Source organism: Podarcis muralis, chromosome 8, assembly GCF_964188315.1.
Source record: "Podarcis muralis chromosome 8, rPodMur119.hap1.1, whole genome shotgun sequence".
NCBI classification, from domain to species: Eukaryota; Metazoa; Chordata; class Lepidosauria; order Squamata; family Lacertidae; genus Podarcis; species Podarcis muralis.
The window spans coordinates 57,747,988-57,774,623 of NC_135662.1; the positions used below are offsets into that span (position 1 = coordinate 57,747,988).

At 42.6% G+C, this 26,636-nt stretch overlaps 1 protein-coding gene across 6 annotated transcripts in view; it reads left to right on the plus strand.

Annotated features, from left to right (window-relative positions):
- The window catches only part of RIPOR2 (RHO family interacting cell polarization regulator 2), a 100,329-nt gene that overhangs the window by 57,072 nt on the left and 16,621 nt on the right, over positions 1-26,636 (plus strand). For 5 of the 6 annotated variants that reach the window (XM_028737555.2, XM_028737557.2, XM_028737556.2 and 2 more), the window contains exons 2-12: positions 8,903-9,029; positions 10,679-10,834; positions 11,911-11,989; positions 12,658-12,681; positions 13,255-13,308; positions 17,054-17,203; positions 18,400-18,463; positions 21,427-21,470; positions 22,343-22,468; positions 23,506-23,654; positions 24,053-24,182. In XM_028737555.2, coding sequence (XP_028593388.2) covers positions 8,903-9,029; positions 10,679-10,834; positions 11,911-11,989; positions 12,658-12,681; positions 13,255-13,308; positions 17,054-17,203; positions 18,400-18,463; positions 21,427-21,470; positions 22,343-22,468; positions 23,506-23,654; positions 24,053-24,182 — 1,103 coding nt within the window. Of the gene's footprint in view, positions 1-8,902; positions 9,030-10,678; positions 10,835-11,910; positions 11,990-12,657; positions 12,682-13,254; positions 13,309-17,053; positions 17,204-18,399; positions 18,464-21,426; positions 21,471-22,342; positions 22,469-23,505; positions 23,655-24,052; positions 24,183-25,600; positions 25,748-26,636 lie in introns of all 6 variants that reach the window. The other variant, XM_028737560.2, reaches the window with a different exon arrangement.

Sequence of the window (26,636 nt, forward strand, 5' to 3'; positions counted from 1 at the left end):
ACAACTCTTCCACAGGTCCCCAAATGTACCCACAGCTCAAAAAGGTTGGTGACCCCTGTTTGTTCCCTACACTGACTGGCAGTGGCTCTCCAGAATTTCAGACAGAAGCCTTTCCAGTTCTACATGGGAGACCCCGAGAACTGAACCTGAGTCCTCCTGCATGGACTATTGATTTTTGCCATTGACATGGCCCTTCCCAATTAACGCTGGCCAGAAACACATGACTGGAGCTTCTGCTGTAAAATCACCCAAAATGGATTATTCAATTCAGCCAAGTAAAAAAGTAGAGGTAAAACAACTTTCAATGCATGTTTGCTCAGGAGTAAGTTTCATTATATTCAATGAGGCTTATTCTCAGATGAGGATGTGAAGGACTGCAGCTTTGCACTATGTGCAAATGTCTCCTGGCAGTCAAAATCTGTTGCATGGAATGTATTTGTTGCTGTGGGCAGGGAAAAAACATCAGGGGAATCCTGAAAGGAACAGGCACAATTCAGTGCAAGGTATACATGACTGGAATAGCCCTAAAGCTGTGGATGACTCCCATAGCAGCATATCACATTTGATTTTGCAAAATTGTTTCTAATTTTTCCAGCAGCTGTTAAGGCGCCTTGAAGGTTGCAAACTTAGATTTATCATTCTATAAGCTTAGGGCCCCTCTACAATCACAGTGACAGCATTCCTGACACACAAATGGCAGCAGTGGAAAAGTTCAAAAGAATGAAAGATCTTCTCTCAAACCTGTTCTACTTCTTATTAAAGATTTACTGAAAAGGACACAGATGCTGGTAACTTGCATAAGCCAGTGTGTCTCAGCTCTGTGGCCTTTCCTTCAAGGGAGTAGGTTTGCTTTGAGGATCCTTGAAGGCGATGGTACGGTTTCTGGCTAATGGTAAGGTATCTTTTGTTCCTCTTCAAATATGATATGATAAATCTTTCCTGAAGGAACGTGTCATCTACCGTTTTGGACAACAAATGTGCTGTTGCTGAAGAAGAGCAGAATGAATGTCACTCAGTTGTTATTCTTTGTGTCGTGATTTTGTTCCTTGGGTAACCTTCAGGTCTTCTGAGCTCACTTCAGAGCTTAGTCCAACATCTGTCTCCTTAACGACATTATCAGTTTGATCTGATCTCTTCAAACCAGAGACCTGAGGTGCATTTGAAGCTCCTATACAGGCATTCTTTCCGCATTGTTTCACTAGAGTAGGCAGCTATGTACACATATCCCTTTGCACATGTGGAATTTTGGCCCATCTGTTCATGTAGATGAGAAAGTTATATGTGTTTGGAAGCTGCCCAGAGTGGCTGGGGCAACCCAGCCAGATGGGCAGGGTATTACTATTACTGTTACTAGATTCAGGTAGGTAGCCGTGTTGGTCTGATGCATGCACACGAAAGCTTATACCCAGAACAAACTTAGTTGGTCTCTAAGGTGCTACTGGACATTTTTTTAAATTTTTATTTACTTATTAAAGGTAAAGGTACCCCTGCCCATACGGGCCAGTCGTGTCCGACTCTAGGGTTGTGCGCCCATCTCACTCAAGAGGCCGGGGGCCAGCGCTGTCCGGAGACACTTCCGGGTCACATGGCCAGCGTGACAAAGCTGCTCTGGCGAGCCAGCACCAGCGCAGCACACAGAAACGCCATTTACCTTCCCGCTAGAAAGCGGTCCCTATTTATCTACTTGCACTTAGGGGTGCTTTCAAACTGCTAGGTAGGCAGGAGCTGGGACCGAAAGACGGGAGCTCACCCCGCTGCGGGGATTTGAACTGCCGACCATGCGATCAGCAAGCCACCCGCGTCCCTGACTTATTACTATTACTATATTACTATTATTACTACTATTACTATTACTTATTACTATTACTATTATTATTACTATTACTATTATTAGAATTGGTACTATTACTATTATTAGAATTGGTACAGGTGAGCACATACCTCACCTGTAGCAGACACCTGAATTTGACCAGCTCAGGATGTTTATATTTTATGTAAATGTAAATGGGTGTACCATTTTCAGTTCTTCAAATCTCTCAGAAGGATTTTGTTTCCCTGAGTTTTACATTTGTACTTCTGCTAATTAGTCTGTAATCAACAGAACATAAACATCTGCATAAGCGATGGAACCAGCGGAGCCCCTTCAATTTATCACATTAAAGCATTTGGGCAGGGGGATACAAATCCATTCACGAAACAAACCCTGTCCTCAGGCTCTCTGCTAACTAAAAGCAGAAGTGTGGAGATGGGAAAAGAACTCAGAATTAATATATTTAACTAGTTTAGAGAGCTTCACCAGCTGAACACAGTCACAGTAAAGCACAAGTTCAAATACAGCCATAGAAACCAAAAGACAGAAAGGCATGCATAGAATAGTGTCTTCTCAGTTTGTGTACTTTTCCCCATGAACAGTCACTCTGCACATTCCTTCCCCCATAATGTTTCTTAGTTCCTATCCAAACATGTTCAGCATCATTCAACAGTCTGCTTTGGTTTTTCTGTGTAAGCAGTTGTACTAGGTATAGATACATAGAGTTATCGAACTGCAGAGCTTATGGTTAGCAGAAAAGACCCATGTTCACATCACAAGACATTTTAAATTATCCTATCTAAGATGCTGCCTTGCTCATTATAGGCAACTAGGCAAGTTGCTATTTGCAATCATTCATTAGTTACAATTTTGTAGCATTTTCTGTTGTCTAAACAAAATGGTTTCTTCATTCAACACTTTGCTATATAGAAGGCACATTATGGGTGGTTCATTCAGCCTCAAGTTAAATATTTTGTAGAACAAGAATTATGCAGAAGCACTTTAAGATAAATATATATAAATGAAGCATTAAAATATTTTTCCCAGGAAGCAGAGGCATATTATGGATTTGAAACAAACTTTATTCAGCAGAAAATGGTCAAATTGAAGTCCCAGAGGCAAAGACTTAGCATGCACCTTTCATTGAAGCAGGTGTGCTGAACTGCAACTTCCATCATCCCTGATCATTGGCCATGCTTGCTGAAGCTGATGGGAGTTGTAGTTCAGCAACATTTGGCAGGCCCAAATTTCCCCATGACTGCATTGAAGGGTAACCTGAATAGGGCAAAATCTAAACTAATACATTCCTAATTCCTAAAATGTTGATCTAACTAAGCCCAATTGCCGACTCAGTTTCATTATGTTCCATCTATGGAACTCCTTCCCAGGTAGCATTCAGTCTCCCCACCACAGTGGACACCTTTTAACAAAGGTGGACACCTTTTAACAAAGGCTCAAGATGTTTTGGTTTGTCCAGGTGTTTGGAACATGAATTGTTCTGGTTTTGGATTGTGGTTTAATAGATAGTGTTAACACTCCACTCCAATCTCCATGAGCAGTGTGGGATTCCAGGGGTTGCAGTTGCACTTACCAGGGTCTGTGTTCTCTTTGGGGACAATGAGGCACCGCGGAGTCTGGGGTGTTTATGATACGCGGTTTATTTACACATACATACAACCCTTGTCTAGATGGAGAGAGTGCAGAGCTTTCACAACCCAAGAAAGTCCGGTTCCTGCCATGGATTCCAAGAGACCCCAAAGAACATGTCTAGCCCTCGCAATAGCATAAACAGACTGCCCGCCTTGTGCTCTGGCCTCCCACCTCTCCAGCTTGCAAAAAGGACACTTTTTCCTGTTTGCTTACCTCATCACCCACTGTATCCCTGGAAACTACTCCCTCCCAACTGGCTGGGTCTCCCCCCCTCTGTGTCCAGCAGCATCTTTTGTCCTGTTGATAGCTTTTGTCAATGGGTTAATGGCTGGCCATCATCTTCTTTTGTCCTCCTCACCACCCACACTCAGCGAGCTCTGCCAGGCTAGTCTTCCTTGTTAGCATAAACTGAGCCCAGAAATTCCCATGTTTGGAACAGTTTAGTCAAATCTGGATGAATTCTAATTTTTACAGAATCCAAGAATTATGGGTGACTTGCACCCAGATGTCCCCTAAATGGGTTCTGGGGCTTCCTTCAACCCTCTAGAGCAGATTTGGGGAGGTTGGTGGCTGAATGCAGAGATAATGCAGTGGGAGAGAAAATCCCACTGCACAAATGGAACTACTTCATTGGATGGTTGGTTTTATCCCATTGCTAGCATGACCTCTGTTATGAGCTTTGCAGTGTACACATTGGTGTTTTTCTTTTATTTTTGTTTGTGCTCTTAGTTCCTGGTGCCTTTGTTTATGGTGAGTTTAGATATCCTAAAAACCACTTAGAAGCCCTTCTCCACACACACAGGGATTTTTGAAATCTGCCTGATACTAAAAATATACAGTATTTGCTTTATATAACTAAAGCTTGAATGTCCATTCTGTCCTTACATCACGTCAAAGAGCACCAAATGCCAATTTCTATTTTAATCTTTGCCGAAACCCTGGGAGTTAGGTGCAGGGCTGTATGATGACTCTTTGAACGAATGCACTTAGTTGCTACCCATTTTACAGTGTCATTGTTCCCAGTTCAAATATTGCATCACTCTTAATATAAAGTACAATGTGCTGAACTCAGATAACATGTTCTCGAGCCGTTACAGTAATATGCAACTTCTTGCTCATCAATTTGAACTGAAAAAGATACTAGGCCACTATTGTCAGAAGTTACTGACAAAAAATAAAATAAAATACATGACTGACCTTGCTCTCCATGTCACGCTGTGTCACCCACAACCCTTTCATTTTGCCTAACGAAAAGTTCTGTGTAAGTCAAAAGCCTGCCTATTTCTATCCTGATGTAATTTATCCAAATGAAAGCTGTCCCTCTACATTTTTTTTAAATTTTATTTTGTGGGTTTCACATGCATCATAAATGATACTTAAATATATCAGGAGGGCAGCAATTTTGGGATTTATTTTATAGAAAGTCATTCATCAGAACATAATGAGAGCTCAAAGGCCCATCTATTGTAGCATCCTTGTCTCACCTTGGCTGACCAGATGTCTGTGGAAGCCTGCCAAGAGACATAAGTGCAACAGGTAAAGGTAAAGGGACCCCTGACCATTAGGTCCAGTTGTGACCGACTCTGGGGTTCCGCCACTCATCTCACTTTACTGGCCGAGGGAGCCGGTGTACAGCTTCTGGGTCATGGGGCCAGCATGACTAAGCCGCTTCAGGTGAACCAGAGCAGCACACGAAAACACCATTTACCTTTCCGTCAGAGGTATTTATCTACTTGCACTTTGACGTGCTTTTGAACTGCTAGGTTGGCAGAATCAGGGACCGAGCAATGGGAGCTCACCCCGTCACAGGGATTCGAACCGCCAACCTTCTGATCGGCAAGTCCTAGACTCTGTGGTTTAACCCACAGTGCAACAGAACTGTCCCCAATTCTGATTCTCAACACCTTGCATTTAGACGTGCCCTGCCTCTCATGTTAAAGGTGATATACCACCATCATGGCTACTTGCCTTTGATATCTTTATCTTCCATTAATTCTTCTAATCCCCTGTGCAAAGCCACCCAGGCTGTTAGTCATTACTACATCTTGTGGTAGCAAATTGCATAATTCAGCTGTGTGTTGGGTGAAGAATTACTTTCCCTTCATAGTGAATCCATCTTGAGGATTATGCAGAATGAAAAAAACCAAAACATTATTCAGCATTTCTTCCCAATGTTAAAAACTATCACTCATCCTTAAACCATTTAGCATCTTTTGCAGCCTTCTGGAATGTGTTCTCTTTCATATCATCATTGGTGATTTCAGCTTTATAAGGAATTGCAGGGTTCCAAAGGAAATGGCATTTATAGTATTGGTGATACTTTACATCCACTAAGGTCAATGGGAATTTGTAACTAGCTGCAGTTGCTTTTGCATAAGGAAGTCAGGGAGCAAATGTATTTTTCATGAGCTACAGATGCTTTTAATGGTGTGCAACCTTTGTGCTAGAGTACAGGTGTATTACCCTAGCTTAAACAAGTCCTGTATTAGCATGCAGTGTCTTCTAACACACATTCAAAATTAGTCTGAGTAGAAAACCCAGTGCATAAGTGTCAGTGTGTAAAATGTGCAGTGCAGTCTTGAAAATACTTGTGTTATATTTTTCTTTGTCTCCTGGATTCAATGTTTTGTAAAGGGTTGTTGGCACTTACTGATGGAGAGGGGAGGGGTGATGCAGGGGGAGCTAAGTGTGAATGTGTGAGCAATGTATGCAGTTGCTCACAGCAGAAATTGCAACCACTTCACTCCTCCACAGCCCTCTTGCTGCCGTGCTACCTAGAGCCAAGCCAAGGTTTGGCTTAGCGTTCCATCCAAACCAGGGTCCCTGGATTTCCCCGCTTTGGCGGGGGGGGGGGGGGAGCATGAGCTGTAGCCAAGGTTTGTTCTTGGGTAACCCTAATGGTTTAACCAGTCTGGTCACCAGAATTTCAAGTTCCCTTCTTCTCCTAATTGTGATTAGTGAAAAATCTCTTTAAATTTTCTGGAAGCATGATTTATCTTGCTTGAGATTGGCACACATATGCATTCCACAATAACAGAGCTTTTGGGGCTTTTTTTTACTCCTGTGTGCATTAACAAGGACCTGATGGAATGTATTAACTTGGCATTGTGTTACTTTGTTTTGACAGGATGAGACTTTTGACTAAGAAGCAGCTCATCATATGCAAATGAACTCCTCATAATTAACACTAGTCTTTGCTATCCTTCTGCTGCTTGATGTGCTGTAGAATGTTTTTGCCACTGAACCCCATATGCCTGCCACTGTTTCTGAGCTCTTTCCTTAATAGCAATCTCTTAAGTTCAGCCTCAAGGTTCGTAACTCCTCTAACATAACCTAGGCAAAGTCAACAGTTATCAGTGTGTAATTCCCACCTTCCCATTGCTTCGCCTTTTGAACCCATTTGGAGTACGTGGCTAATAACTGTGTGAATTGTAATTTTTTTAAAAAATCAATTACAAAAGTAGAGTATCTCATTTTGCAAAATGGTGTCAATGCACATTAAGATAACACAGCTGTCGTTTCATTTCCAGATTGCTAGATCTGAGAGAAATTCGGACGCCTTTGCTCTCAGGTGCAATCAATGGTTTCACTTTGTGCAGGGACCAGAAACATGTATTTGGTCATGATTTTAAGCATTTGTTTTACTTAGATGGGAGCTGAAGAAGTTCAACACTCTGCTACTGTGCTGTTATAGATAAATGACAGAAAGAGGACAGCCCCATACCATAGAGAGAGAGAGAAAGAAAAGGAGGAAAGCCTCAAAATAAACAATAAAAACAGGGAACTTTAATAAAACAGTAAGTTCTCTGTTGTGTTTCAATGGAAACTTTTCTCAAGGGCACAATAATTCAGTTTTGTTGAATTATTATAATAAGGGAAGCTCTGAGGTACTAAGGTATGGAAAGAGTTTTGATTTTATTCCAGAGTTTATAAATTTCCTCCTGGTATGGCTCAGGTACCTTGATATTTAAAATAATCATGTACTTTTTAGTTCTTTAAGCATTTAAGCTCAATATGTTGTTTTTCAGCAGCATCAATAAGTACTTGGTGAAATAAACGAGACTTCTGAATAAGCATGCATAGTATTTGGATGTAAGACACAATTTTGTATAAATTCCATAATTCAGAGCTTCTGACTAAAGAGCAAAAATTGTCTGCTTTCCTAATTACTGAAAAAAAGAGTTTTTGTTAATCAGTTTGCATACTTTTACTTATGGTTCCTGAATTACCACAATGATAATATTCTACCTTCCCAGCCTCTAAATGCACCCACACTTCTCTTCGTTTGCTGTGCTTCTCTCTCCTCTGAGTGAAAATGCTTGCAGGGCTCTGGCAGTAATCTCCCAGGTTTCATTTCTGATACAGATAATCATTTTTTTACTCATGCAGACAGTATATCAAATATTCCTCATATTTGATTCGATCACATTTACAGTGGTACCTCGGGTTAAGTACTTAATTCGTTCCGGAGGTCCGTTCTTAACCTGAAACTGTTCCTAAACTGAAATACCACTTTAGCTAATGGGGCCTCCCACTGCCGCCGTGCCGCCGGAGCACGATTTCTGTTCTCATCCTGAAGCAAAGTTCTTAACCTGAAGCACTATTTCTGGGTTAGCGGAGTCTGTAACCTGAAGCGTATGTAACCCGAGGTACCACTGTACTTTTGACGGGTGGGGAAGCAATATAATTAGTAAATGGATGTAGACTTTTGTACAAGCTAGAACAATAAAGCACATTGGACTTTGCATTCCCATGACCAGTCATACAGCAAGTCAATAGTACACATGTGCTAGCCTAGTACAGTGGTACCTCAGGTTACAGATGCTTCAGGTTACAGACGCTTGAGGTTACAGACTCCACTAACCCAGAAATAGTACCTCGGGTTAAGCGCTTTGCTTTAGGATGAGAACAGAAATTGTGCGGTGGCGGCACGGTGGCAGTGGGAGGCCCCATTAGCTAAAGTGGTAAACCTCAGGTTAAGAACAATGTCAGGTTAAGAACGGACCTCCAGAACGAATTAAGTTCTTAACCTGAGGTACCACTGTACTATAATCCATGTTCATTTGCCCAATTCATTTTTCAGGAGCAAGAAGCAAAGTTCTCTTTGCATGCACACAGCTTTGTTTGGAACACAAAGATCTCCGAGACACAGCAGACTTTCCGTGGGTGTCTGAGAGCAAAGGAGTCAAAGAGGGGGGAAATCCATGGAAATAAAGGGATACATTTCTCAGACTCCTATTTACAGAGATACTGTACCTCTGGTCCTAAAATGGGAGTTCTGGTTGCAACTTTAGTATTTAGAGACTTGAATATCTTTAATGATCTCACGAGTCGTGTAGTTAATTTACCTTTTATTTTCCTGAAGCTGTAGTTTGGGAAGCTGTATCTTAAACCTGCCTGTAACTTGCCATTGCACCTGACCTCCTTACTCTTACCTTGCAGGAATATCTTCCAGATTCCCAGAAATCATGTCAGTAGGATCACATTCGTTCTCCCCAGGAGGCCCTAATGGGATTATTAGAAGTCAATCCTTTGCTGGCTTCAGCGGTCTCCAGGAAAGAAGATCAAGGCAAGTAGCAGCTCCAAAGCCAGGCTTTCAGCTTGTAAATAGGGGGTGGGAAGCTTTGCTGGGCTCTGTTGTTGTTATCCCTTTGTTATCTATTGCAAAGGATGCCTCTGTTATAGACCTGACTGTGGTGAAATTTAAACTAAGCAAACAGAAAACAGCTCTGGCTTTACCAAAGGTTATCTCCTTGACCTATCATGTCTTTTAAGACTTCAGCAAGGTTTTTCATTGGCTTCACAATTGAGGGTGGGTGATGGGAAGCGGTTGCACGCAGTCACAATAAAACAAAGCAAACCATTCCACAGGGAATGCAGTCAGGGTCTAGCCCTTTCTTTCCCTTACAGATGTGTCAAACACATCTGCTCTAGATCCAGTTTAATCTTAACTGCTTCATGGATTCTCTTTGATGCTACAGTAGGCTCAGACATGCTGTTTGTAGCAATATTTCTCAAGACAGTGTGCACTCACCACCACAAGGCCAGAATATGGAAATTAACATATATATTTTAAAACAGGTAGCAGTGTAGGCCAGGGTTGGAGCAAGAAGTCAAGCGTAGGCAGCAGCCCGTTTTTTCTCCTCTTCCTAGGATCAAAGTCAGCAACCTGGCATTGTTGGGCAGTGCTGAGCATCTGGATCTAGTTACCACAACACCACACTGTCCACACTGCCAAAGGCAGCACTATATGGAGGAAATTGTGGGAACTGAAAATGGAGGACATAAACAAAACACTGGTGCTGCCAAAGCTATGCTGGCCACCAGGCCCCACTGATGGAGGCAGAAACCCGTCAGAGGGTGCTTAGCTGAGGGCCCACTCAAACTTGAAATTGTCCCTGTCTCCATCCTGTGTTTCTGTGCCCGTTTTGTCTCTATAGCTGAATACCATCTGCAGTTTACGTCACATATAGTAATGTTCTGGTATTAATGATGCTTAGGGACAGATGGCTATTACACATTAACTTTTTCAGCAATGTTGCAGAACTCCCCTCCCCCCATTTAAGGTGGCTTCTGTGGCCAGGGTTAAGCTTGTTGCAGGTTGCTTTTTTATTTATAGTCTTTACTTGATATTAGCTTTTTCCAAAGCATAAAGGCAAAGAGCTCATTGCAGGTTGACTTGAGTTAAGGCCCTAAGCCACCAGAGCAGTCTCCTGCAAGAGCTCCATTAAAATGACAGAGAGCAAGCTGCTTAGCTCGTTTGGATTGTGCCTTTGTTTAATATTAATTACATCCTGCCTAAATATGAATCAAAGTGGTTAACGACCTGAAAGATCCACAGTGCAATAACCTGCCCTTCTCTTCTTCTATTTAGTTTCATTGCATGGTACATTTTAAATCTATTGTTACTCACACTGAGCCTTTGCAAGGGGACCCACTGCAGGTCTAAATAAATCAAAAGAATTAAATCAAATTCAGGGGCACTGCACATTTCTGCAAGTGGAATATCAGGTGCTGATAGAATGTCATGTTTGCTCAGACCTATTAACCCATAAACTTTTCCTCCTCTGGCAGGCAGCACAGTAAGCAGATTTCTTTTAGTCAGTAAAGATTAAGTTAGGGAAAGCTCCTTAGGCGATGCTCCTTTGAGATAACCAGATAATCACGATTTATACCTTTTCTTCCACCCCTTGCTCTCCTTTAATGTTCGTTTTGCAGGTGTAACTCCTTTATTGAAAATTCCTCTGTGCTCAAGAAACCCCAGGCAAAAGTGAAGAAGATGCACAATCTGGGACACAAGAGTAACAGCGCTGCTAAAGAGCCTCAGCCAGAAAGGATGGAGGAGGTTTACAGGGCCTTAAAGAATGGACTGGAGTAAGAGCTTTTATAAGTCTGGAGCAGCACTAAAACTGTCTTTACTGCTCTGCGGAAGAACAACTTGTTGCCCCCCTGGAGTGAATAAGACTTTAACTTCTGATGTCAAAGATAGGTTTATCAGCTCCCCAAAAGCAAGGAGTTCCTGCTTCTCCTCTCAGCAGCTCAGGGCAGATCTGCAGAATCTTTAGATGTTCAGCCACAGTGGTACAGCTGGGTGATTTTAGACGCTGGACTTAATGGGCTTACCTGGGGCGAGGGGGTGGGTGACTTTAGATAGCTGTGTGTATTACTTCAGTTGTGAAGTTCACAGTTCTCTTTGCGCACACGCTCACCACGTGCTTTACAACTGCTTTTACATTTTCTTTATTATTAAGAGAGAAAAACAAACACAAAACAGTTTGCCAATGCTGATTAAAAAGCATAATACTTGAGCATACTTTTGTTATAGAAAAGGAGCATATAAATTTAAGGTTAAAATAATAAAAAAATGAGCATCAGAAGCCATATGCATGTCTGGGCAGCTGCCCCCTGACTATAAAATGCTTTTAAAGGTAAGAAGAATGAAAGCATCCCATCATCTTCTGATTTAAGATTGTGCAGATCCTTACCCAGACCAGCTCCACTCTTTCCCTGCCTACCATGGTGGGAACATACTGCTGACTTTAGCTTTCACTTGCCCACATTTTTGGCAGATGCAGCAGGGACTTCCATGGTGGTGAAGGCACTGTCCGCATCCCCACCAGCGAAGCCCTGAAAATCTGGTACAGAGGGAAACCTTAGCTGCATCCAAAAACTGTTCAGCCAGTGTAGTGGCTTGAAGGGGGAAGTAGACTGCTCTCTAAGGCTGCAATCCTATGCACATTTACCTGTGAGCAAGTCTGACTGAATTCAGTAGGACATGCTTCTGAGTGGACAGGATTGCACTGTTAATTAAGCAAACTTTACTTGGTTGAGCAGTTCGTGGCAAGAGTAAAACTTAGCAAAACAGCTTTTCTTGCCACAGAAATCAGCAATCGGCACTTCATTACTGAAACGTAACAGGGCTGATGTTTCGCTTTTTGTTATCTTTGCAGTGAGTATCTGGAAGTGCATCAAACAGAGCTGGATAAGTTGACTGCTCAGCTAAAGGACATGAAAAGAAACTCACGGCTGGTATGTCTTTGTCGTAGGACTCAAAACAGTAAGGAGGTTCAGGTAGCTGTAATGCAAGTGGTACAGTTCCCCCCATGAGGTCTCCATAGCCAAAGACCTCAGACTAGGAGGCATTTGTGTTAAAGTGTCCACATGTTAAAAATGTACTGTCTGGGTAGAACCTTCCCTCTGATATTGTAATTTTATGATGTGGTGGCAATTGTCACAGATAGATGATCTCGCCGCTGGAATGCATTACACTTTAGGAGCTGTGCTACATTTGACTAAGTACAAAACAACACAAAGTAGTGCCTGACCCACACTGTTTGGTACTGTTCCGTGTTGCCATCCACATCATCACCCAAGGCAGATCCATTCGGTCAGTTTCACTCTTTCTTCACTAGTTGCTGTTTTGTGCAAAGCCACATGTGGTTCTCTCACAAACAGCGCTGCAGAAAACCCAGCATTGCTAGGCATACGGTGATGATAAAAAATCCAAAAGTTGTTGAATACTTTTAGAAGTCTTCATAATCTATCCACACATTTCAGGGCCAGCTACAAAAGTCGCTTCATCTTGGGGAGGGAAAACTTGCCTTCTTAAATTAACTTAAAGCCCAAGACAACAATTCAGCATCGCACTTGAGAGAATGTCTACTGAACTATTAATCCTTTCATTTCATTCATTACAGGGGGTGCTGTATGATCTAGACAAGGTATGTCTATCTGCAACTTATCTGCAAAAATAAATGTTAAACCCAGTCTATGTGGCAGCAGACTATAAGTGCAAGGGAACCTTTCTGATTGCGCTACAGTTATGCAAGGAGACAGTAGAAGGATGGGCATAATCAGTCCTTATTCATTCATTTTGCAATAGCAACTTTTAATCCAGAATAATTACTTCAGAGAAAGTGGTTTGAGGATTGTGATATGAACGCAGTATTGCTCTCAGCAAGTTTTTGACCCAGACTTCGTAATAGTTCTACTACTATATTTTTGTGGAAACCGGTAAAAGGCTGAAAAAGCCCCTCTTTGTCCAAACCCTCACTGATTTTTACATTTTCTTTTAGAAAATAATGTACTTTCAAGTACATGACTCTATTATTAATTACAAAAAGGCTGCTATGAAATTAAAAGTATTCACCTTTAAGGAAAAGCAGTGTTCCTTCCGAATGCCAAACTGGTTTGACAGGAGAATATGACAGTTCTGCAAAAAGGCCAAATCAGTTCAGCTCATCTCAATTGCCTGTCATTCTTCCCATTCTAATTATTTTTAATTTATTTTGCAGCAAATGAAAGCAATTGAAAGATATATGAGAAAGCTGGAGTTCCACATCAGCAAGGTAATCAGCTGTCCTTTCATCTTGCTTTTAACTTTGTTCTTAACCTATTTATCAAAAGCCAGTCTAGCATTCTCCTTTATTCCACAGAGATCTCCTCACAAAGCACCTCTTCAAGAAGGTTTTGGTTAGGTGGTATTGCTTATGTCAGCTGCAAGTGGGGTGTGGGGATTCAAGGGAGTTCACAATGTGCCCCCAGTTGTTGCCACCATCCAACAGTTCAGCATAGCACTGCCCTGAGGCATGTTGCAAGAGAAGGTAGGCCCAGCAAACACAACACAGGCACCACTGTTCTGTGCATGCTCCAAGGCCTGATACAGGCAGTCCAGTTTTCCGCCCAGTTGCCAGGCAGAAAACCTGCCAAGGGGACTTCAGCAGGGGACGGGACATTTTTCTCTGCCATCAAGTGAACCTGCAAATATTAAACAAAAGATATCCACTTCAGGTTAAAATATGTGCATGCTATTTAGCTAATCCTTTCCATTTTGACTAGGTGACTAATTCATATAATACTAGTAAATTCTTGCCATTTTAATGAGAGCGTTCCTAGAGAGAGTGCCTGTGCATTGCTTTGATTCTTGAGGGCGAGGGTGCACTGCATCTCTAATTGAAGAGACACCTTGCATGGACCACAGAGTTCCTATAATTGACACAGGTGGGGCTGTGGTCTAAACCACGGAGCCTTTTGGGCCTGCCAATCAGAAGGTCAGTGGTTCGAATCCCTGCTACGGAGTGAGCTCCTGTTGCTCTGTCCCAGCTCCTGCCAACCTAGCAGTTCGAAAGCATGCCTGTGCAAGTAGATAAATAGGAACCACTGCGGCGGGAAGGTAAATGGCATTTCCGTGCACTCTGGTTTCCGTCACAGTGTTCTGTTGCACCAGAAGTGGTTTAGTCATGCTGGCCACATGACCTGGAAAGCTGCCTGTGGACAAACGCCGGCTCCCGCGGCCTGAAAGCAAGATGAGCGCCGCAACCCCATAGTCACCTTTGACTGGACTTAAGTCCAGGGGTCCTTTGCATTTTTTACCTTTTACCTTTCTACTTGATGGCTGTGTCAGTAAATGCCAGGCTATCCTTTGGACCAAATAATTGGATAAATTAAATTCTCTTCTCCCTCCCCTGATTTGCAAAGCCTGATTAGGCCCCCTGCAGTGGCTATTTGCATTTTTGCAACGATTCACACAACTTAAAGATACTTAGGTATAGTTACTTTGGCCCTGTGCTAGCAGTGTCATTCCAACGTTACACTGCAGTTGTGTCCCCAAGGGCAGCCCTTGCTTATAGCAAGGAGCATAGCAGCAAGTAGGAATTGTTTGCCTGCTTTCAGCTAAAGTCTTCTGTGCTAGGGCTTCCAGAACACAGCCATTATTCCCATACTCACGGATCAAATATTCATCAAAAAAATAGTTCCTAGAATAATATGTTCCCTGCCAGCAAAATGTCATGCAGCAGAGTACTTTTTGTTCAAGTCCCTCCCACTCAGAGCCAAGTGATTTCGGTGTTTTTAGCGAAGAGTGAGTTGCTACAGAGCTAATTCCACACTAAATTGTTCAGCGTATTAGCTTTCTGTTCTGTAGCCCATGGTGACAAATAAAAGGGACTTCATGTGAAGCAAGGTTTTATGAGGCCAGAATGTAAGCAACTAACTCATGGAAACCTTTTAATGGAAAGTAGCGAAACTTAAGCTGAATGTCTGAGGACCAGTGCATGCTGGTCTTCCAGTGAGAGCTGCGACTCGAAATTATACTCTGAACAGGAAACAAAGCAAGGAAAACAGGAAATGTGGTAACTAATGTGTAGCTCTGTAGCACAGCAGATGGGTCTGTGATAACTCCACTCAGAAAGAGAAAGAGAGTACAAATGTCATACCACACCCTTGTTAACACCCTTGTTAACAGAAGTAAACAGCAAAGCAAACATTTTCTAGGATGGAGACAGTAGCCTGACCCACAAGTGCTATACCATTTACAGCCTTTCTAAACTGTCCCTACTAGGACTAAGCTTTGAGGATTGGTGCATAACATAATACTAGCTGTAATGTGTGTTGTAGGCATCTATATCTTATTTTTTAATGAAGCAGGTTTGGCTAACTAGTTGTTGCTGTTGACATCTGTCTGTCTCAAGAGAGAATGGAGTGCACTTCTGGGGGTGAAGTCAAACAGCTGCATTAGCAGCACCAAAGGGACCTCCCTGGGACACAAGCCTGGGCAGCGTGTATGGAGGTTCTGGGCTGCCAGACGACAAGACCCCTCTCTTGGTCTCGCTAATGTGGTCCAAAGAAAAGCAGAGCAATACATTTGACATCAGCTTGGCTGCAGGAGCTGCCGGAACACAAGGCACTATCCAACCATCTTAGAGACTCCACTCTGGATTTCTGTAGGGTTTACTCCTTTGCCTTTTATTCTCCCGAAGATATCCCTCAAAACAGCAGAGATTTAGGATCAGAATTTTCCTTCTCCTACATGGGCTCCCCTCCCAGGTTGATGAGCCCCATCTGCCCCTCACTTCCCTGTACAGCACGTGCAGAAACCACCTTCTTGACTGTTGGACCCACTACTGGTCTTGCCGGCTCAATCTCTCAGAGCCTGTATTCACATGCAAGGTCCCTAACTCACCAAAGGTTTGTGACCCATTGGTTACCCTCACCTGGTTTAGCCAGCCAGTCAAAGACATTTCCCGGGGTGTGGCCACTGCTGCATGCTGACAGCTTCTAGGGGCCACAGGTGAGAGCTGCATGCAGGGTGGGGATCAAAGGTGGAGAGACTACCCCAGAAGGAGCACAATGTGTTCCCCACCAGAAGTACTACCCTAACACACCTCCCTTAACACCCCATACACACATAGGATTATTCTGCAACGCATTTTATCCATTAGGAATGAAGAGGGTTGGGCTTTAATTTCTGCTTTTTCTCCAGCTGGCCAGTTTAGGCATGGACAATGTGTGAAGCGTATTATATTGCAAGGATTGTCAGTGTTACTTGACAATGATGGATGAGCTTTCTCCAACTAACATGTTGTTGTTTAGTCGTCTTAGTCGTGTTCGACTTTCCGTGACCCCATGAACCAGAGCATGCCTTGGAAAGTCACTTCCTTCTCTAAGCTTCTCCTTTTTTAGGTCCATGGAGTTTTCTTGGCAAAATACTGGAGTGGTCTGCCAGTTCCTTCTCCAGGTGGATCACATTTAGTCCAAACTCTCGGCTATGACCTGTCCATCTTGGGTGGCCCTGCACGGCATAGCTCAGCTTCTTGGAGTTATTAAAGCCCCTTCGCCATGACAAAGCAGTGATCCATGAAGGGGCCAACTAATGTAGAAGCTTGAACTTTCTGTGGAGGAGCTACTTCAGTGCAATACAGTGGCATATTGCTGATGCATTTTTCTTATTCTGAGAATTAATCCAAGCAACGAAAGCTGATAAGCAGGGATCTTTTGTAAGTTTTTAAAGAAAGCTTAATGAGAGAAGGGAAAGTTTGAACAAATTATAGAAAAGCATGAGGCAGTGACAGAGATACGAGAGGCTGCTGATGAATTCATTGTTGTCATCGTGACATTGTAAATAGGAAGGTGCCTTTTCCACACTGGAATTATTTTCAATTTGAAGGCAGTGGTGGCATCAGCAATGAAGTCGTCTACACACCAATCTGTGTATAGAAAAATAGTCTGGATTGCTTCATTTAACTTCCTTTCAGTTAACTTTCCTTTTTCTTTCCCTTAAAACAAAACTCAGTGGTCTATTCTTTTTCCACTCAGGTTGACGAACTGTTTGAAGCTTATTGTATCCAAAGACGGCTCCGTGATGGTGCCAGCAAAATGAAACAAGCTTTTGGGTTGTCCCCTGCCAGTAGGGCAGCTCGGGAGAGTTTGACAGAAATCAACAAAAGCTACAAAGAATACACAGAGGTACATGATGGCCCATTGCACGTAATTTTCTGCAGGTTAAATTTACCACTAATTTGTGGTGGGAGCATTGATTGTGTTGTTATAGTGCTGAGAAGACAGATTATGGATTGATCAAAGCATTGAATCGGCTGCCAGTAGCTTCATACATGTGCAGCCTTGTGGATCCTACCGCCCAGAGTGGAGGTTCATACTGTGGACCTCATCTTGCTAACTCAAGAGTTACAAGAAGACCAACACTTGTTCAGTGTTAACTGCCCAACAGATATTGGAACTGATTTCTTCCTTTACCATGGAAGTAATTGGCAAGGAAGTATTCTTTCACCAAGGAAATCCTGACTGGTGTCATAATTTCAATTCCAGAATTTTTGAAAGGTATCTGGGGGAACAGAGGTTTAACAGACTAGGAAATTGTCTGTGAAATTGTCTACCAGGGGCTTCACTTCAATTCTTCCAGTGCCCATTTCTGCGTGGAAGAGAATGAGCTTTAGAAACACTTGTGTGGGAGTTCTGGACTTGGGGGGCAGAAGATGAGGCTTGCAGGATAGAGAGAATTGCAGGGGGGTGGAGCTGGTGTACTGAAGGCAGAGCTAGACTTCATTCCCAGGTGCAGAAGGACTGGGAGAAATTTCCAAGTGCTTGTCTGAGACCAAGAGCTGGAGGGTTGTGGGCTGTTACAAAAAGTTGTTGTTACAAAATTCTTACTTGGAAAGCATTCCCATATGGAAATTGGTGTAAAGCTTCTCTATAAATTGTCACATGTGAAAATTGCACAAGTGTGCATTCAGTGTGTGTACATGCCCTGAAAGAGCTACAGCTGGCCATGGCTTTCTAGAAGTCCTGAAATGACTTCTAAGCCCTGCCAAAAGTTAAAGGATTGCTTGCGCCAGCATTTCATGACTTGTAAAGATGTCAGCCTGGCTCGCTAGAGTCTAGACATTGGGGAAGACTTGCTAAGCTCCTGACTCCATGGACAATAAGGAAAAAAATATCTGTTTCTGGGAGCATATTCTCATTCTTTAATTCCCTGTTCCTTTCTGCCTTCTCCAGGCTTCAGCAAGCGTCAGGACTGCGTTGGAACTTTCTACATATAGTTACTTTTTTAAAAAACAACAACAACCCAGTTATATAGTGTATTTTAAGGCACTTCTATATTTTGGATAGTTGAACTGATACTAGTCTCCTCTTTTCCCACACAGAACATGTGTACTATTGAAGGAGAGTTGGAAAATCTAATGGGGGAGTTCTGCATTAAGATGAAAGGTAATTGGCTCACTTTTCATTACTTTCACTGCACAAATAGCACAGGGAAAGCACTGTCTCTCTCCCTCTCTCTGTGCTTCTGTTTCTGAAAACACTGAGAGCACAAACCAATTTAGATGAGAGGTTTGTTTTCCTCCTCCCATCACATTGGTTATGGACGCTTAAGAACCCCGCTACTCTGCTCGACATTCAAAGCAACAGGCAGCAATTATACATGGTGAAATATCAAGTATTTACAGCACATTTTTCTAAGATTTTCAGCATGCATTCTTCTTCAAAGTGATATGGTTGGGGTGAAGTTTGGGGGACAGCTAAGAAATGCTGTCACTCTCAGGGGTTCTGAGACAAAGAATGAGAGTATTTTTTAATACCTATCTAGATTATAATGGGAGTGTAATATATTTCCCAGAATCAAGCTTTTGATTCTTAAAAGCACAAGCTCTGCCGCTGAGCTATGGTCCTTCACAAACTGGGCAATTGCGATTTTGTCATTCCGCATACTGATGTTGCAAAAGCCTGGTTCTCCTTTGCCTGTGAACCCGAATAAATCTGTGCAATAAAGGTTTCCCCAGAAAGTAGTAATGAATGTAGGTGCTGGGATTAAACCAGGAAAAAACACTTTGGAGCCTATGTTTCTGGAAGCTGGAGCTTAAACCCTAACCATATATGACAGGATGTAATAGACTTTCATTAGGCTCCAATGTGCGCAGGAGCACAGCGAACTGATGCAGAGGCAGTTTGGGAATGCCTTAAGAGTTTTTCATTTCTCCTTTGTTTTCACCTGCTTCTGTTTGCCCCCAGGGGGATGGGCTGCAGAGATCAAGTTGTCCTATACTAAGGCATCAAAAGGGAGATGGAGCCAATGGCAGCGTGCTAGTAAATTTAAATTATTTATAAATAATAAATAAATTAGAAAGTGGGAGGTAATATGAACCTGAAAGAGGGCTGCATTGTTCTGGAAGTTGGAGCAGTGCGGGAGGAGGGCAGGAGACACAATGTCTTTATTTTCACAGGCAGAGGGAAAGATCCCCTTGGCTATAAGAACGAAGCTACAGGGCACAGCCGCGTCAAGATATGTTAGACCAGCCATTAGTGCAAGAGTGACATTTGCCCCAAATAATGTTGTTTTAATAAATGCTATGTGACAGCGGAAAGGGAACCAGTTCCCATGAATTAAGGATACTGGGACTCAGGAGAGTCCTGTGTCCTATTTCCGAGTTTGACACAGGATTTCTGTGGCAGGTTTTCATTGATTAAAACAGAGCACCTTTTCTCCTCCCGGCTGTTGTGCCAGTACGAGGTTTTCCCTGAATATGTTATTTAAGTGAAGTTGCTCCGGAATAATTATTTTGTAGACCACAAATGAATAATTTCTCCAAAACCCCTTTTAAATACATGAAAAGTCAGCACAGTTTGTGAGGAGCTGCTGCCACCAATGGGATGAAAATAGGAATGCCATGCAGCTACACTCCCCTTGCCGTTCCTATGTATTTAGGCCACTGCCATCTGATTCCATAATCAAAACTAGTAGTTAAGGTGAGCTGTTCATAATGCAGCAGTGTGTCTTTGGTGCCAGTGTGATCATGTAGCTTTATGAGTGCCTTATGATTAATGATAAGAACGATTGTCACTCATTTAACCTTCATCTTTACTTTCTTCACGCTCTGCCTGTCATGTAGAATGAATGTCCCAAATCTGTGCCCCCAGTCAAGAGGCCCACATGTGCTCTGATATTCCTGAGTGGGGTTACCATTTCACTCCAGTAAAGAGCACACCTAGTAGACAGTTTTTCACCCTTCACAACAGGGAGCTGGCCCCTTATCTTACATTTTTGGATAGTCAAATGCCATGTGTGTTTTGTATGTGGAATGTGGGGGGGAAAGCATATTTGGAGTGGCCCTCTCTGGTTCAGAATTGTGAGGATTTTAAAAGTTAACAGGAAAATGCTCCCTATTTCATTAATTAATTACTATTCGCATGGTGGCGCTGTGGTCTAAACCACTGAGCCTCTTGGGCTTGCCGATCAGAAGGTCGGCGGTTCGAATCCCCGCGATGGGGTGAGCTCCCGTTGCTCGGTCCCTGCTCCTGCCAACCTAGCAGTTTGAAAGCACGGCAAAAAAGTGCAAGTAGATAAATAGGTACCGCTCCAGCGGGAAGGTAAATGACGTTTTCGTGTGCTGCTCTGGTTTGGCTGAAGCGGCTTAGTCATGCTGGCCACATGACCCGGAAAAACTGTCTGCGGGCAAATGCTGGCTCCCTCAGCCTGTAAAGCGAGATGAGCACTGCAACCCCAGAGTCATCTGCGACTGGACTTAACTGTCAGGGGTCCTTTACCTTTTTTTTATTCGTAGTAATAGTAGCAGCTGCTGTTACTACATGGAAAGGAAGGTAACTGATTGTCCTCATAATTCTGCCTATTTCAAGAAATATAATCTAGCAAAGCCTGGCATATGGGGAGGGAGAATGTAAGATGGAAGATTTTGCAGTAGCCGAGTGCTGCCCAGTGCATTGCTTATTTGAAGATGAGCTTGATTCTTTATCTGTCTTGGCGAGCTGTACTTAAAGAGCCTGGTCAGAAGTCAGCAGACAAATCCTGCCAGGGAACAGAGAATAAATTAGGCATTCAGGGCTCCCAAATAAATGAACCTACCAACTACCCCAACAATCTCCCCATGCATCCCACAATAAACCCTAGTAACAGAAACAATAAACCAGGCATCCATCACTACTATTTTCAGAGGAGCAGTAGTTGAAGGAGTTGGATGGAGCAGCTTGGATCCTCCTCCTTTGGCGGGAGAGGAGGATGGAGTTTAGAGTTCAGAGTTGCTCTCTCAATGGCATAAGAGCTTTGGCAGCATTGTGGAGTGTTGGTGATCAAGTTCCAAGTATAGAGTCACTGATGTAAGAAAGAGAGGACATAAGCATTTATTCTGAAACGGATCTCAAATGTTGTTGGCTCCTAGGTCTGGCTGGTTTTGCTCGACTTTGCCCTGGAGACCAGTATGAGGTGAGTGACTTTGTAAAAATGGCATTTTCCATCACGTTCAAAGGTTTCCACATGGCATTTCTTCCTGTTCTCATATCCTGCACAGCAAGAAAGGTCCCACTATTCTCTATTTATGGATGAATGCACTCTGAGCCTTTCCCACGTAAAGACTATGAAATTGGTCCCAGAGAGCTGATGGATGGCTAGCAAGATAACAACAGATCTTTCTTTAGCTTTGTTTTGGAAGGGTGTCAGCATGCCTCTCCATATTTTGTTCTTGGCATAGGTTTTCTTCCTCTTGTGGCTCCCATATCCAGCCAGGACACGCTGACTTGAGCTGATCAATGAGAAAAGTTCAAGCCAGCCTCTCTCTCCCTTTCATTGCTTTTCTTTTCCCCCTCAAGGACAGAGGTGTAAGTTCATCAACAAGTAGGACCTACAACGTAATCACTTGTCTCTGGCCAGGCCACAATTTGTGAGTCTGCGCTCAAGTGGGGTGCGCTGGTGATGCTGCATGAAAACACATTGTTTGCATTGACATTCAAGGTTTCCAAACTTCCATAGCACCCCTAAACAAAAGCGACCATTCCTTAGCTTTCTCCTCTTCCTAATGTTCTGGAACTACAAAGTACAAATCTATTCGGCATGCTCTCTGGAAGATTACAAAAGCTATGGTTTACATTGCCATTGTTGTTTTTAAAAAAGAGGTCGAACTGTAAAATGCATAGTGGTGTTCTGTCACTGTGCATGCATTGTAGCTACAGTGTATTAGGTTGGATAAAACTCTTATCCTTCTCACTATGGTTTGTTCAAAGAGACAGAGTGTGAGAGAAACAGATAGTACAAATATGTGGGTTGAGAGAACACACTACAACTTTTCCTTTTTTTCACAGATTTTCATGAGGTATGGCCGTCAGAGATGGAAACTGAAAGGCAAAATAGAAGTCAATGGCAAGCAAAGCTGGGATGGAGAAGAAATGGTCTTCCTCCCTCTTATCGTTGGGTTGATCTCCATTAAGGTATCAGTATAAGTATCATGGTTTTCATTTAACTAGCCACATGTCAGCCAAACAGGACTATAATGCTGCTCTACAGGTAGTAAGCAGTGCCATTCAGACTTCCCGCTATTAATTGAACTTATGTGTATTATCTTCATACATTTATAATCCCACCTTCTTATCATCTTGGAATCAAAGGCAATGTGCATGTGGTTCTCCCACCCAGTCACTGACCAAACTCAGACCTGCTGAGCTTAGCTTCAGCAAGGTGCATGTGCCCTCAGACCATATCCTGGATGCCTTTAATTTTTGTGAGAGACTCCAGGTATCCTGCAGTGATTTTATATATTGAGTCAGGTAAGGAACTCGGTTGTCAGTGCATCACTACCCTTCTCAACCATACTCTTTTTTCAAAAAGTGTTTTTAATATTGTTTTCAATACAGTAACCCATCCTGGGACCTTAGAGTGAAGGGCGGTTGAATCCTAGGTAATAATATGAAAGCTGCAGTTTGGTGCACCAAAAAACCCCACAAATGGCATATGTTAACAAAAGTGTGCTAGGGCAGCCTACCTTTCTTGTCGTGGATAAAACAAATGTCTCTTAAAAGGCAGATTTTCATATCATTGCTCATGGGCATAACAGTCAAATGCTGATTGTTCCATCTTCCGGTTCAGAAAATATGCAATATTATGTAGCAAGGCCACTGTAGAAAAATGCGGAATACAGCGGAACCTCAGTTGTCGAACGTAATCCATTCCGGAAGACCGTTTGACTTCTGAAGCATTCAACATCTGAGGCACAAGGGGTTGTCAGCAATTTCCATTGAGAAAATAGAAAACCACACAGCAGAAGCCGTTCGACTTCCGAGGCATGTTCAAAAACTGAAGCAATTACTTCCAGGTTTTCGGAGTTCAGGTTCTGAAACGTTCAGCTTCCGAGACGCTTGAAAACCAAGATTCCACTGTAGTTGACTCTAAGCACTGCTACCGACTTACTGTGCCATTCATAATACATAGTTATTCTGTTTCTAATTATTAACATGTGTTGCTTTTGAAGGTCACAGAAGTTAAAGGCCTTGCTACTCACATCCTGGTGGGAAGTGTTACCTGCGAGACAAAAGAGTTGTTTGCTGCTCAGCCTCAAGTTGTTGCTGTGGACATCAATGACCTCGGCACGATAAAGCTGAATCTGGAAATCACCTGGCAGTAAGTGAAGCTGACTTGGTGGTTGTGCGAATGGCGCTTCAGATCAAGTGGGTTCCTGCCTCCCTGCCCATAGTCTTTTGCTTCTCTAATAAGGAGACTGAAGAAAAGACTTGCTGTAAACTAAGATTAGTAATACGAGACAAAAACCATAAGGTTTCATATTTCAGTATGTACTTTGGCCCTCCATGACTGTAAAATGTAAACCAGTAGGTCATAGTTATTCCAGATTAATTAACACAGAGTACCAGAGGGCTATCCTGTGAATGTGTTGTTCACAGAGACTCACTGGGAAGATGATGGAGGTCCCTGCTCTGGTGACCTAAAAATGAACAGAAAACAAGTGCGCCTTGTAACAGTAATTCAGTCTAATGAGAGGCTTTTTCTTTCTTTTTTTACAGCCCATTTGATGTTGAGGACTTGACCCCATCCGCAGGCAACACAAACAAAGCAACCGCTCTCCAAAGGAGAGTGTCTATATATAGCCAAGGCACTCCAGAAACCCCGACCTTCAAGGATCACTCATTCTTTGTAAGTTCAATGTGCCTCTCTAATACGGACTCAGTGGATAAATAACAGTTATAGTCAATGCATAGTTTCACACCACTTTGTGATTACGTAAGTTCAATGCTGATGCTCCTCAATCTTCTTCTAAGCTTTTTTAAAGCACAACAAATTTATTTCTAACTCCTAATAACCACTATTAAAATACCTGTCCCCTTTAACTATGATAGCGGCTGTTAATAGATCCCTCGCTATTACCCAAGTTGCAGTAATATTTTTAACATTTTACCTTAATATGTGTATTCTTTATTTGTAAACAATCTACTGTTTTATTCATAAACCATTGCACATAAAAAAGCTTCATTGCAGAGATGATGATGATGACGATGTTATTTATTCATTCATTCATTCATTCATTCATACCCTGCCCATCTGGCTGGGTTTCCCCAGCCACTGTGGGCGACTTCCAACGAAAGATAAAAATACATTAAAACACCAGTCATTAAAAACTTCCCTAAACAGGGCTGCCGTCAGATAGTTGTTTATTTCTTTGACATCTGATGGGAGGGCATTCCACAGGGTGGGCGCCACTACTGAGAAGTCCCTTTTATTGGATGGCCATAAATTTGCTTTAAAGTGGGGGGGCTGAAGGCAGTAGCAGCATAAACATACATTTGATCATTTAAATTTCAAGACTACTTTAAACATATATATTAGTTGCATACCACCCCAATCCCCGAGCAGTGCAAAATTCCAGGGTTTCCAGGTGTGCTTACACAGGGTTTGTGTTTCCTTTTGGAAGTGAGGTACTGCAGAGACTGTGGTGTCTTTATGATATATGGTTTATTTGCTCACATATATACAACCTGAGCCTGCAGTAGAGGGCTTTGCAGCATGAACACCCCAAACGGGTCTTGTTTCCCCTATACAGTAGTCACAGCCTTGGATTCAAGCAGAGGTCCAGCATGGCTGTCTCTCTCTCTGCTTGTTGCTTTGCTTCTAGGTCATATCATAGCCAAACTCAACTCTAAACTCTGGATTTTGTTCTTCCCACTATCTGCAAGTTGAGGGAGAACCCTCATTTGCCCTTTCCAAATAGATTATCACCCAGGCAATGACCTCATCAGAAGCCAGCCTGGCTTATATTTTAACAAGTACTGGATCCAGGGGTTCAGGAATCTAGCCTGGCTTGATTAGCTTTTAACCCTTATTGGATCCAGAGATCAGAAGGCTTGTTGGATGCAGGGATTAGAGGCATCTGGCACCCACAAACTCAGAAATATATATATATGAGAATCATTTATTGCTGTTGTAGCTCCCTATAGAGGCCTTTGACATGTTCTAATTTCCAAGAGTTGCTTTAGCCAAAGATTCCTATAACGTACAGTCTCATATAAAAGTGATTTAGTTGAACTAATTGCTTCCTTTTTGCTTAATGGTTGAAGAAATGGATGCATCCTCCACAAGACAGGCTCCAGCTTTCCATTTTAGATCCTCTGCAGGATGCTTTCTTTGACAAGCTTCGCCGCAGTCGTTCCTTTAGTGATCTGCTGTCTCTCAGGCTGAGACCTAGAGCAGGGCTAGAACATTATGTGAGTCTTGAATGGTGGGAGCTCTCTTTATAAGTTATCTCCCTGCATTGCTCAAGCAATTACTCTTATTTTCATGCTTGCCCAGATTCTGATACTCTCAGTGAGATCTGTCTAGTTTGCTGACCATGTGTTGAAGAATTTATTGTACACTCACACTTGGAATTAACTGATGTTCATGGTTGACCTTAGTTTTGTAACCTCTTTTTAGACAAGAGGTCAAGAGAAAACACATGAACATCGGAAGAAGACATATATATATATATATATATATATATATATATATATATGTACAGTGGACGCTCGGGTTGCGAACGTGATCCGTGCGGGATGCATGTTTGCAACCTGCAGCATTCGCAACCCGCATCTGCATGTCTGCGCATGCACGGGTTACGATTCGACGCTTCTGCGCATGCGCAAAGTGTGATTTAGCGTTCTGCGCATGCGCAACTGCTGAAACCCTTTCCAGTACTTCTGGGTTTTGGCAGTCCGCAATCTGAAAAAACGCAACCTGAAGCGGCTGTAACCCAAGGTATGACTCTATGTACATTGAAGGGGCTCATATCTTGTAAACAATATTCCGGCAATATTCTATATGCAGGATAGAAAGAAAATTTAAATGGGGACCAATTTTACTGAAAGGCAGGGTGAAAATAAAATAAAATAAATTTGATGCAGACTAGAAATTAATTGTTCATATTTATTGGCGTTTGAGGCTGTTTGTCTTTGAAACAAAATACCAAAGAGAAACAACCTCAAACTTTAAAAGTATGCCTCAGTTTAGTGTGAAAAATGCTGAGCAAGAAGAGAAAGATATTCTCTAACCCTTTAACTTATTATCTGTCAACACGTAGTAATATCAACAAAGTCATGCTACATGGCATTACAGTAT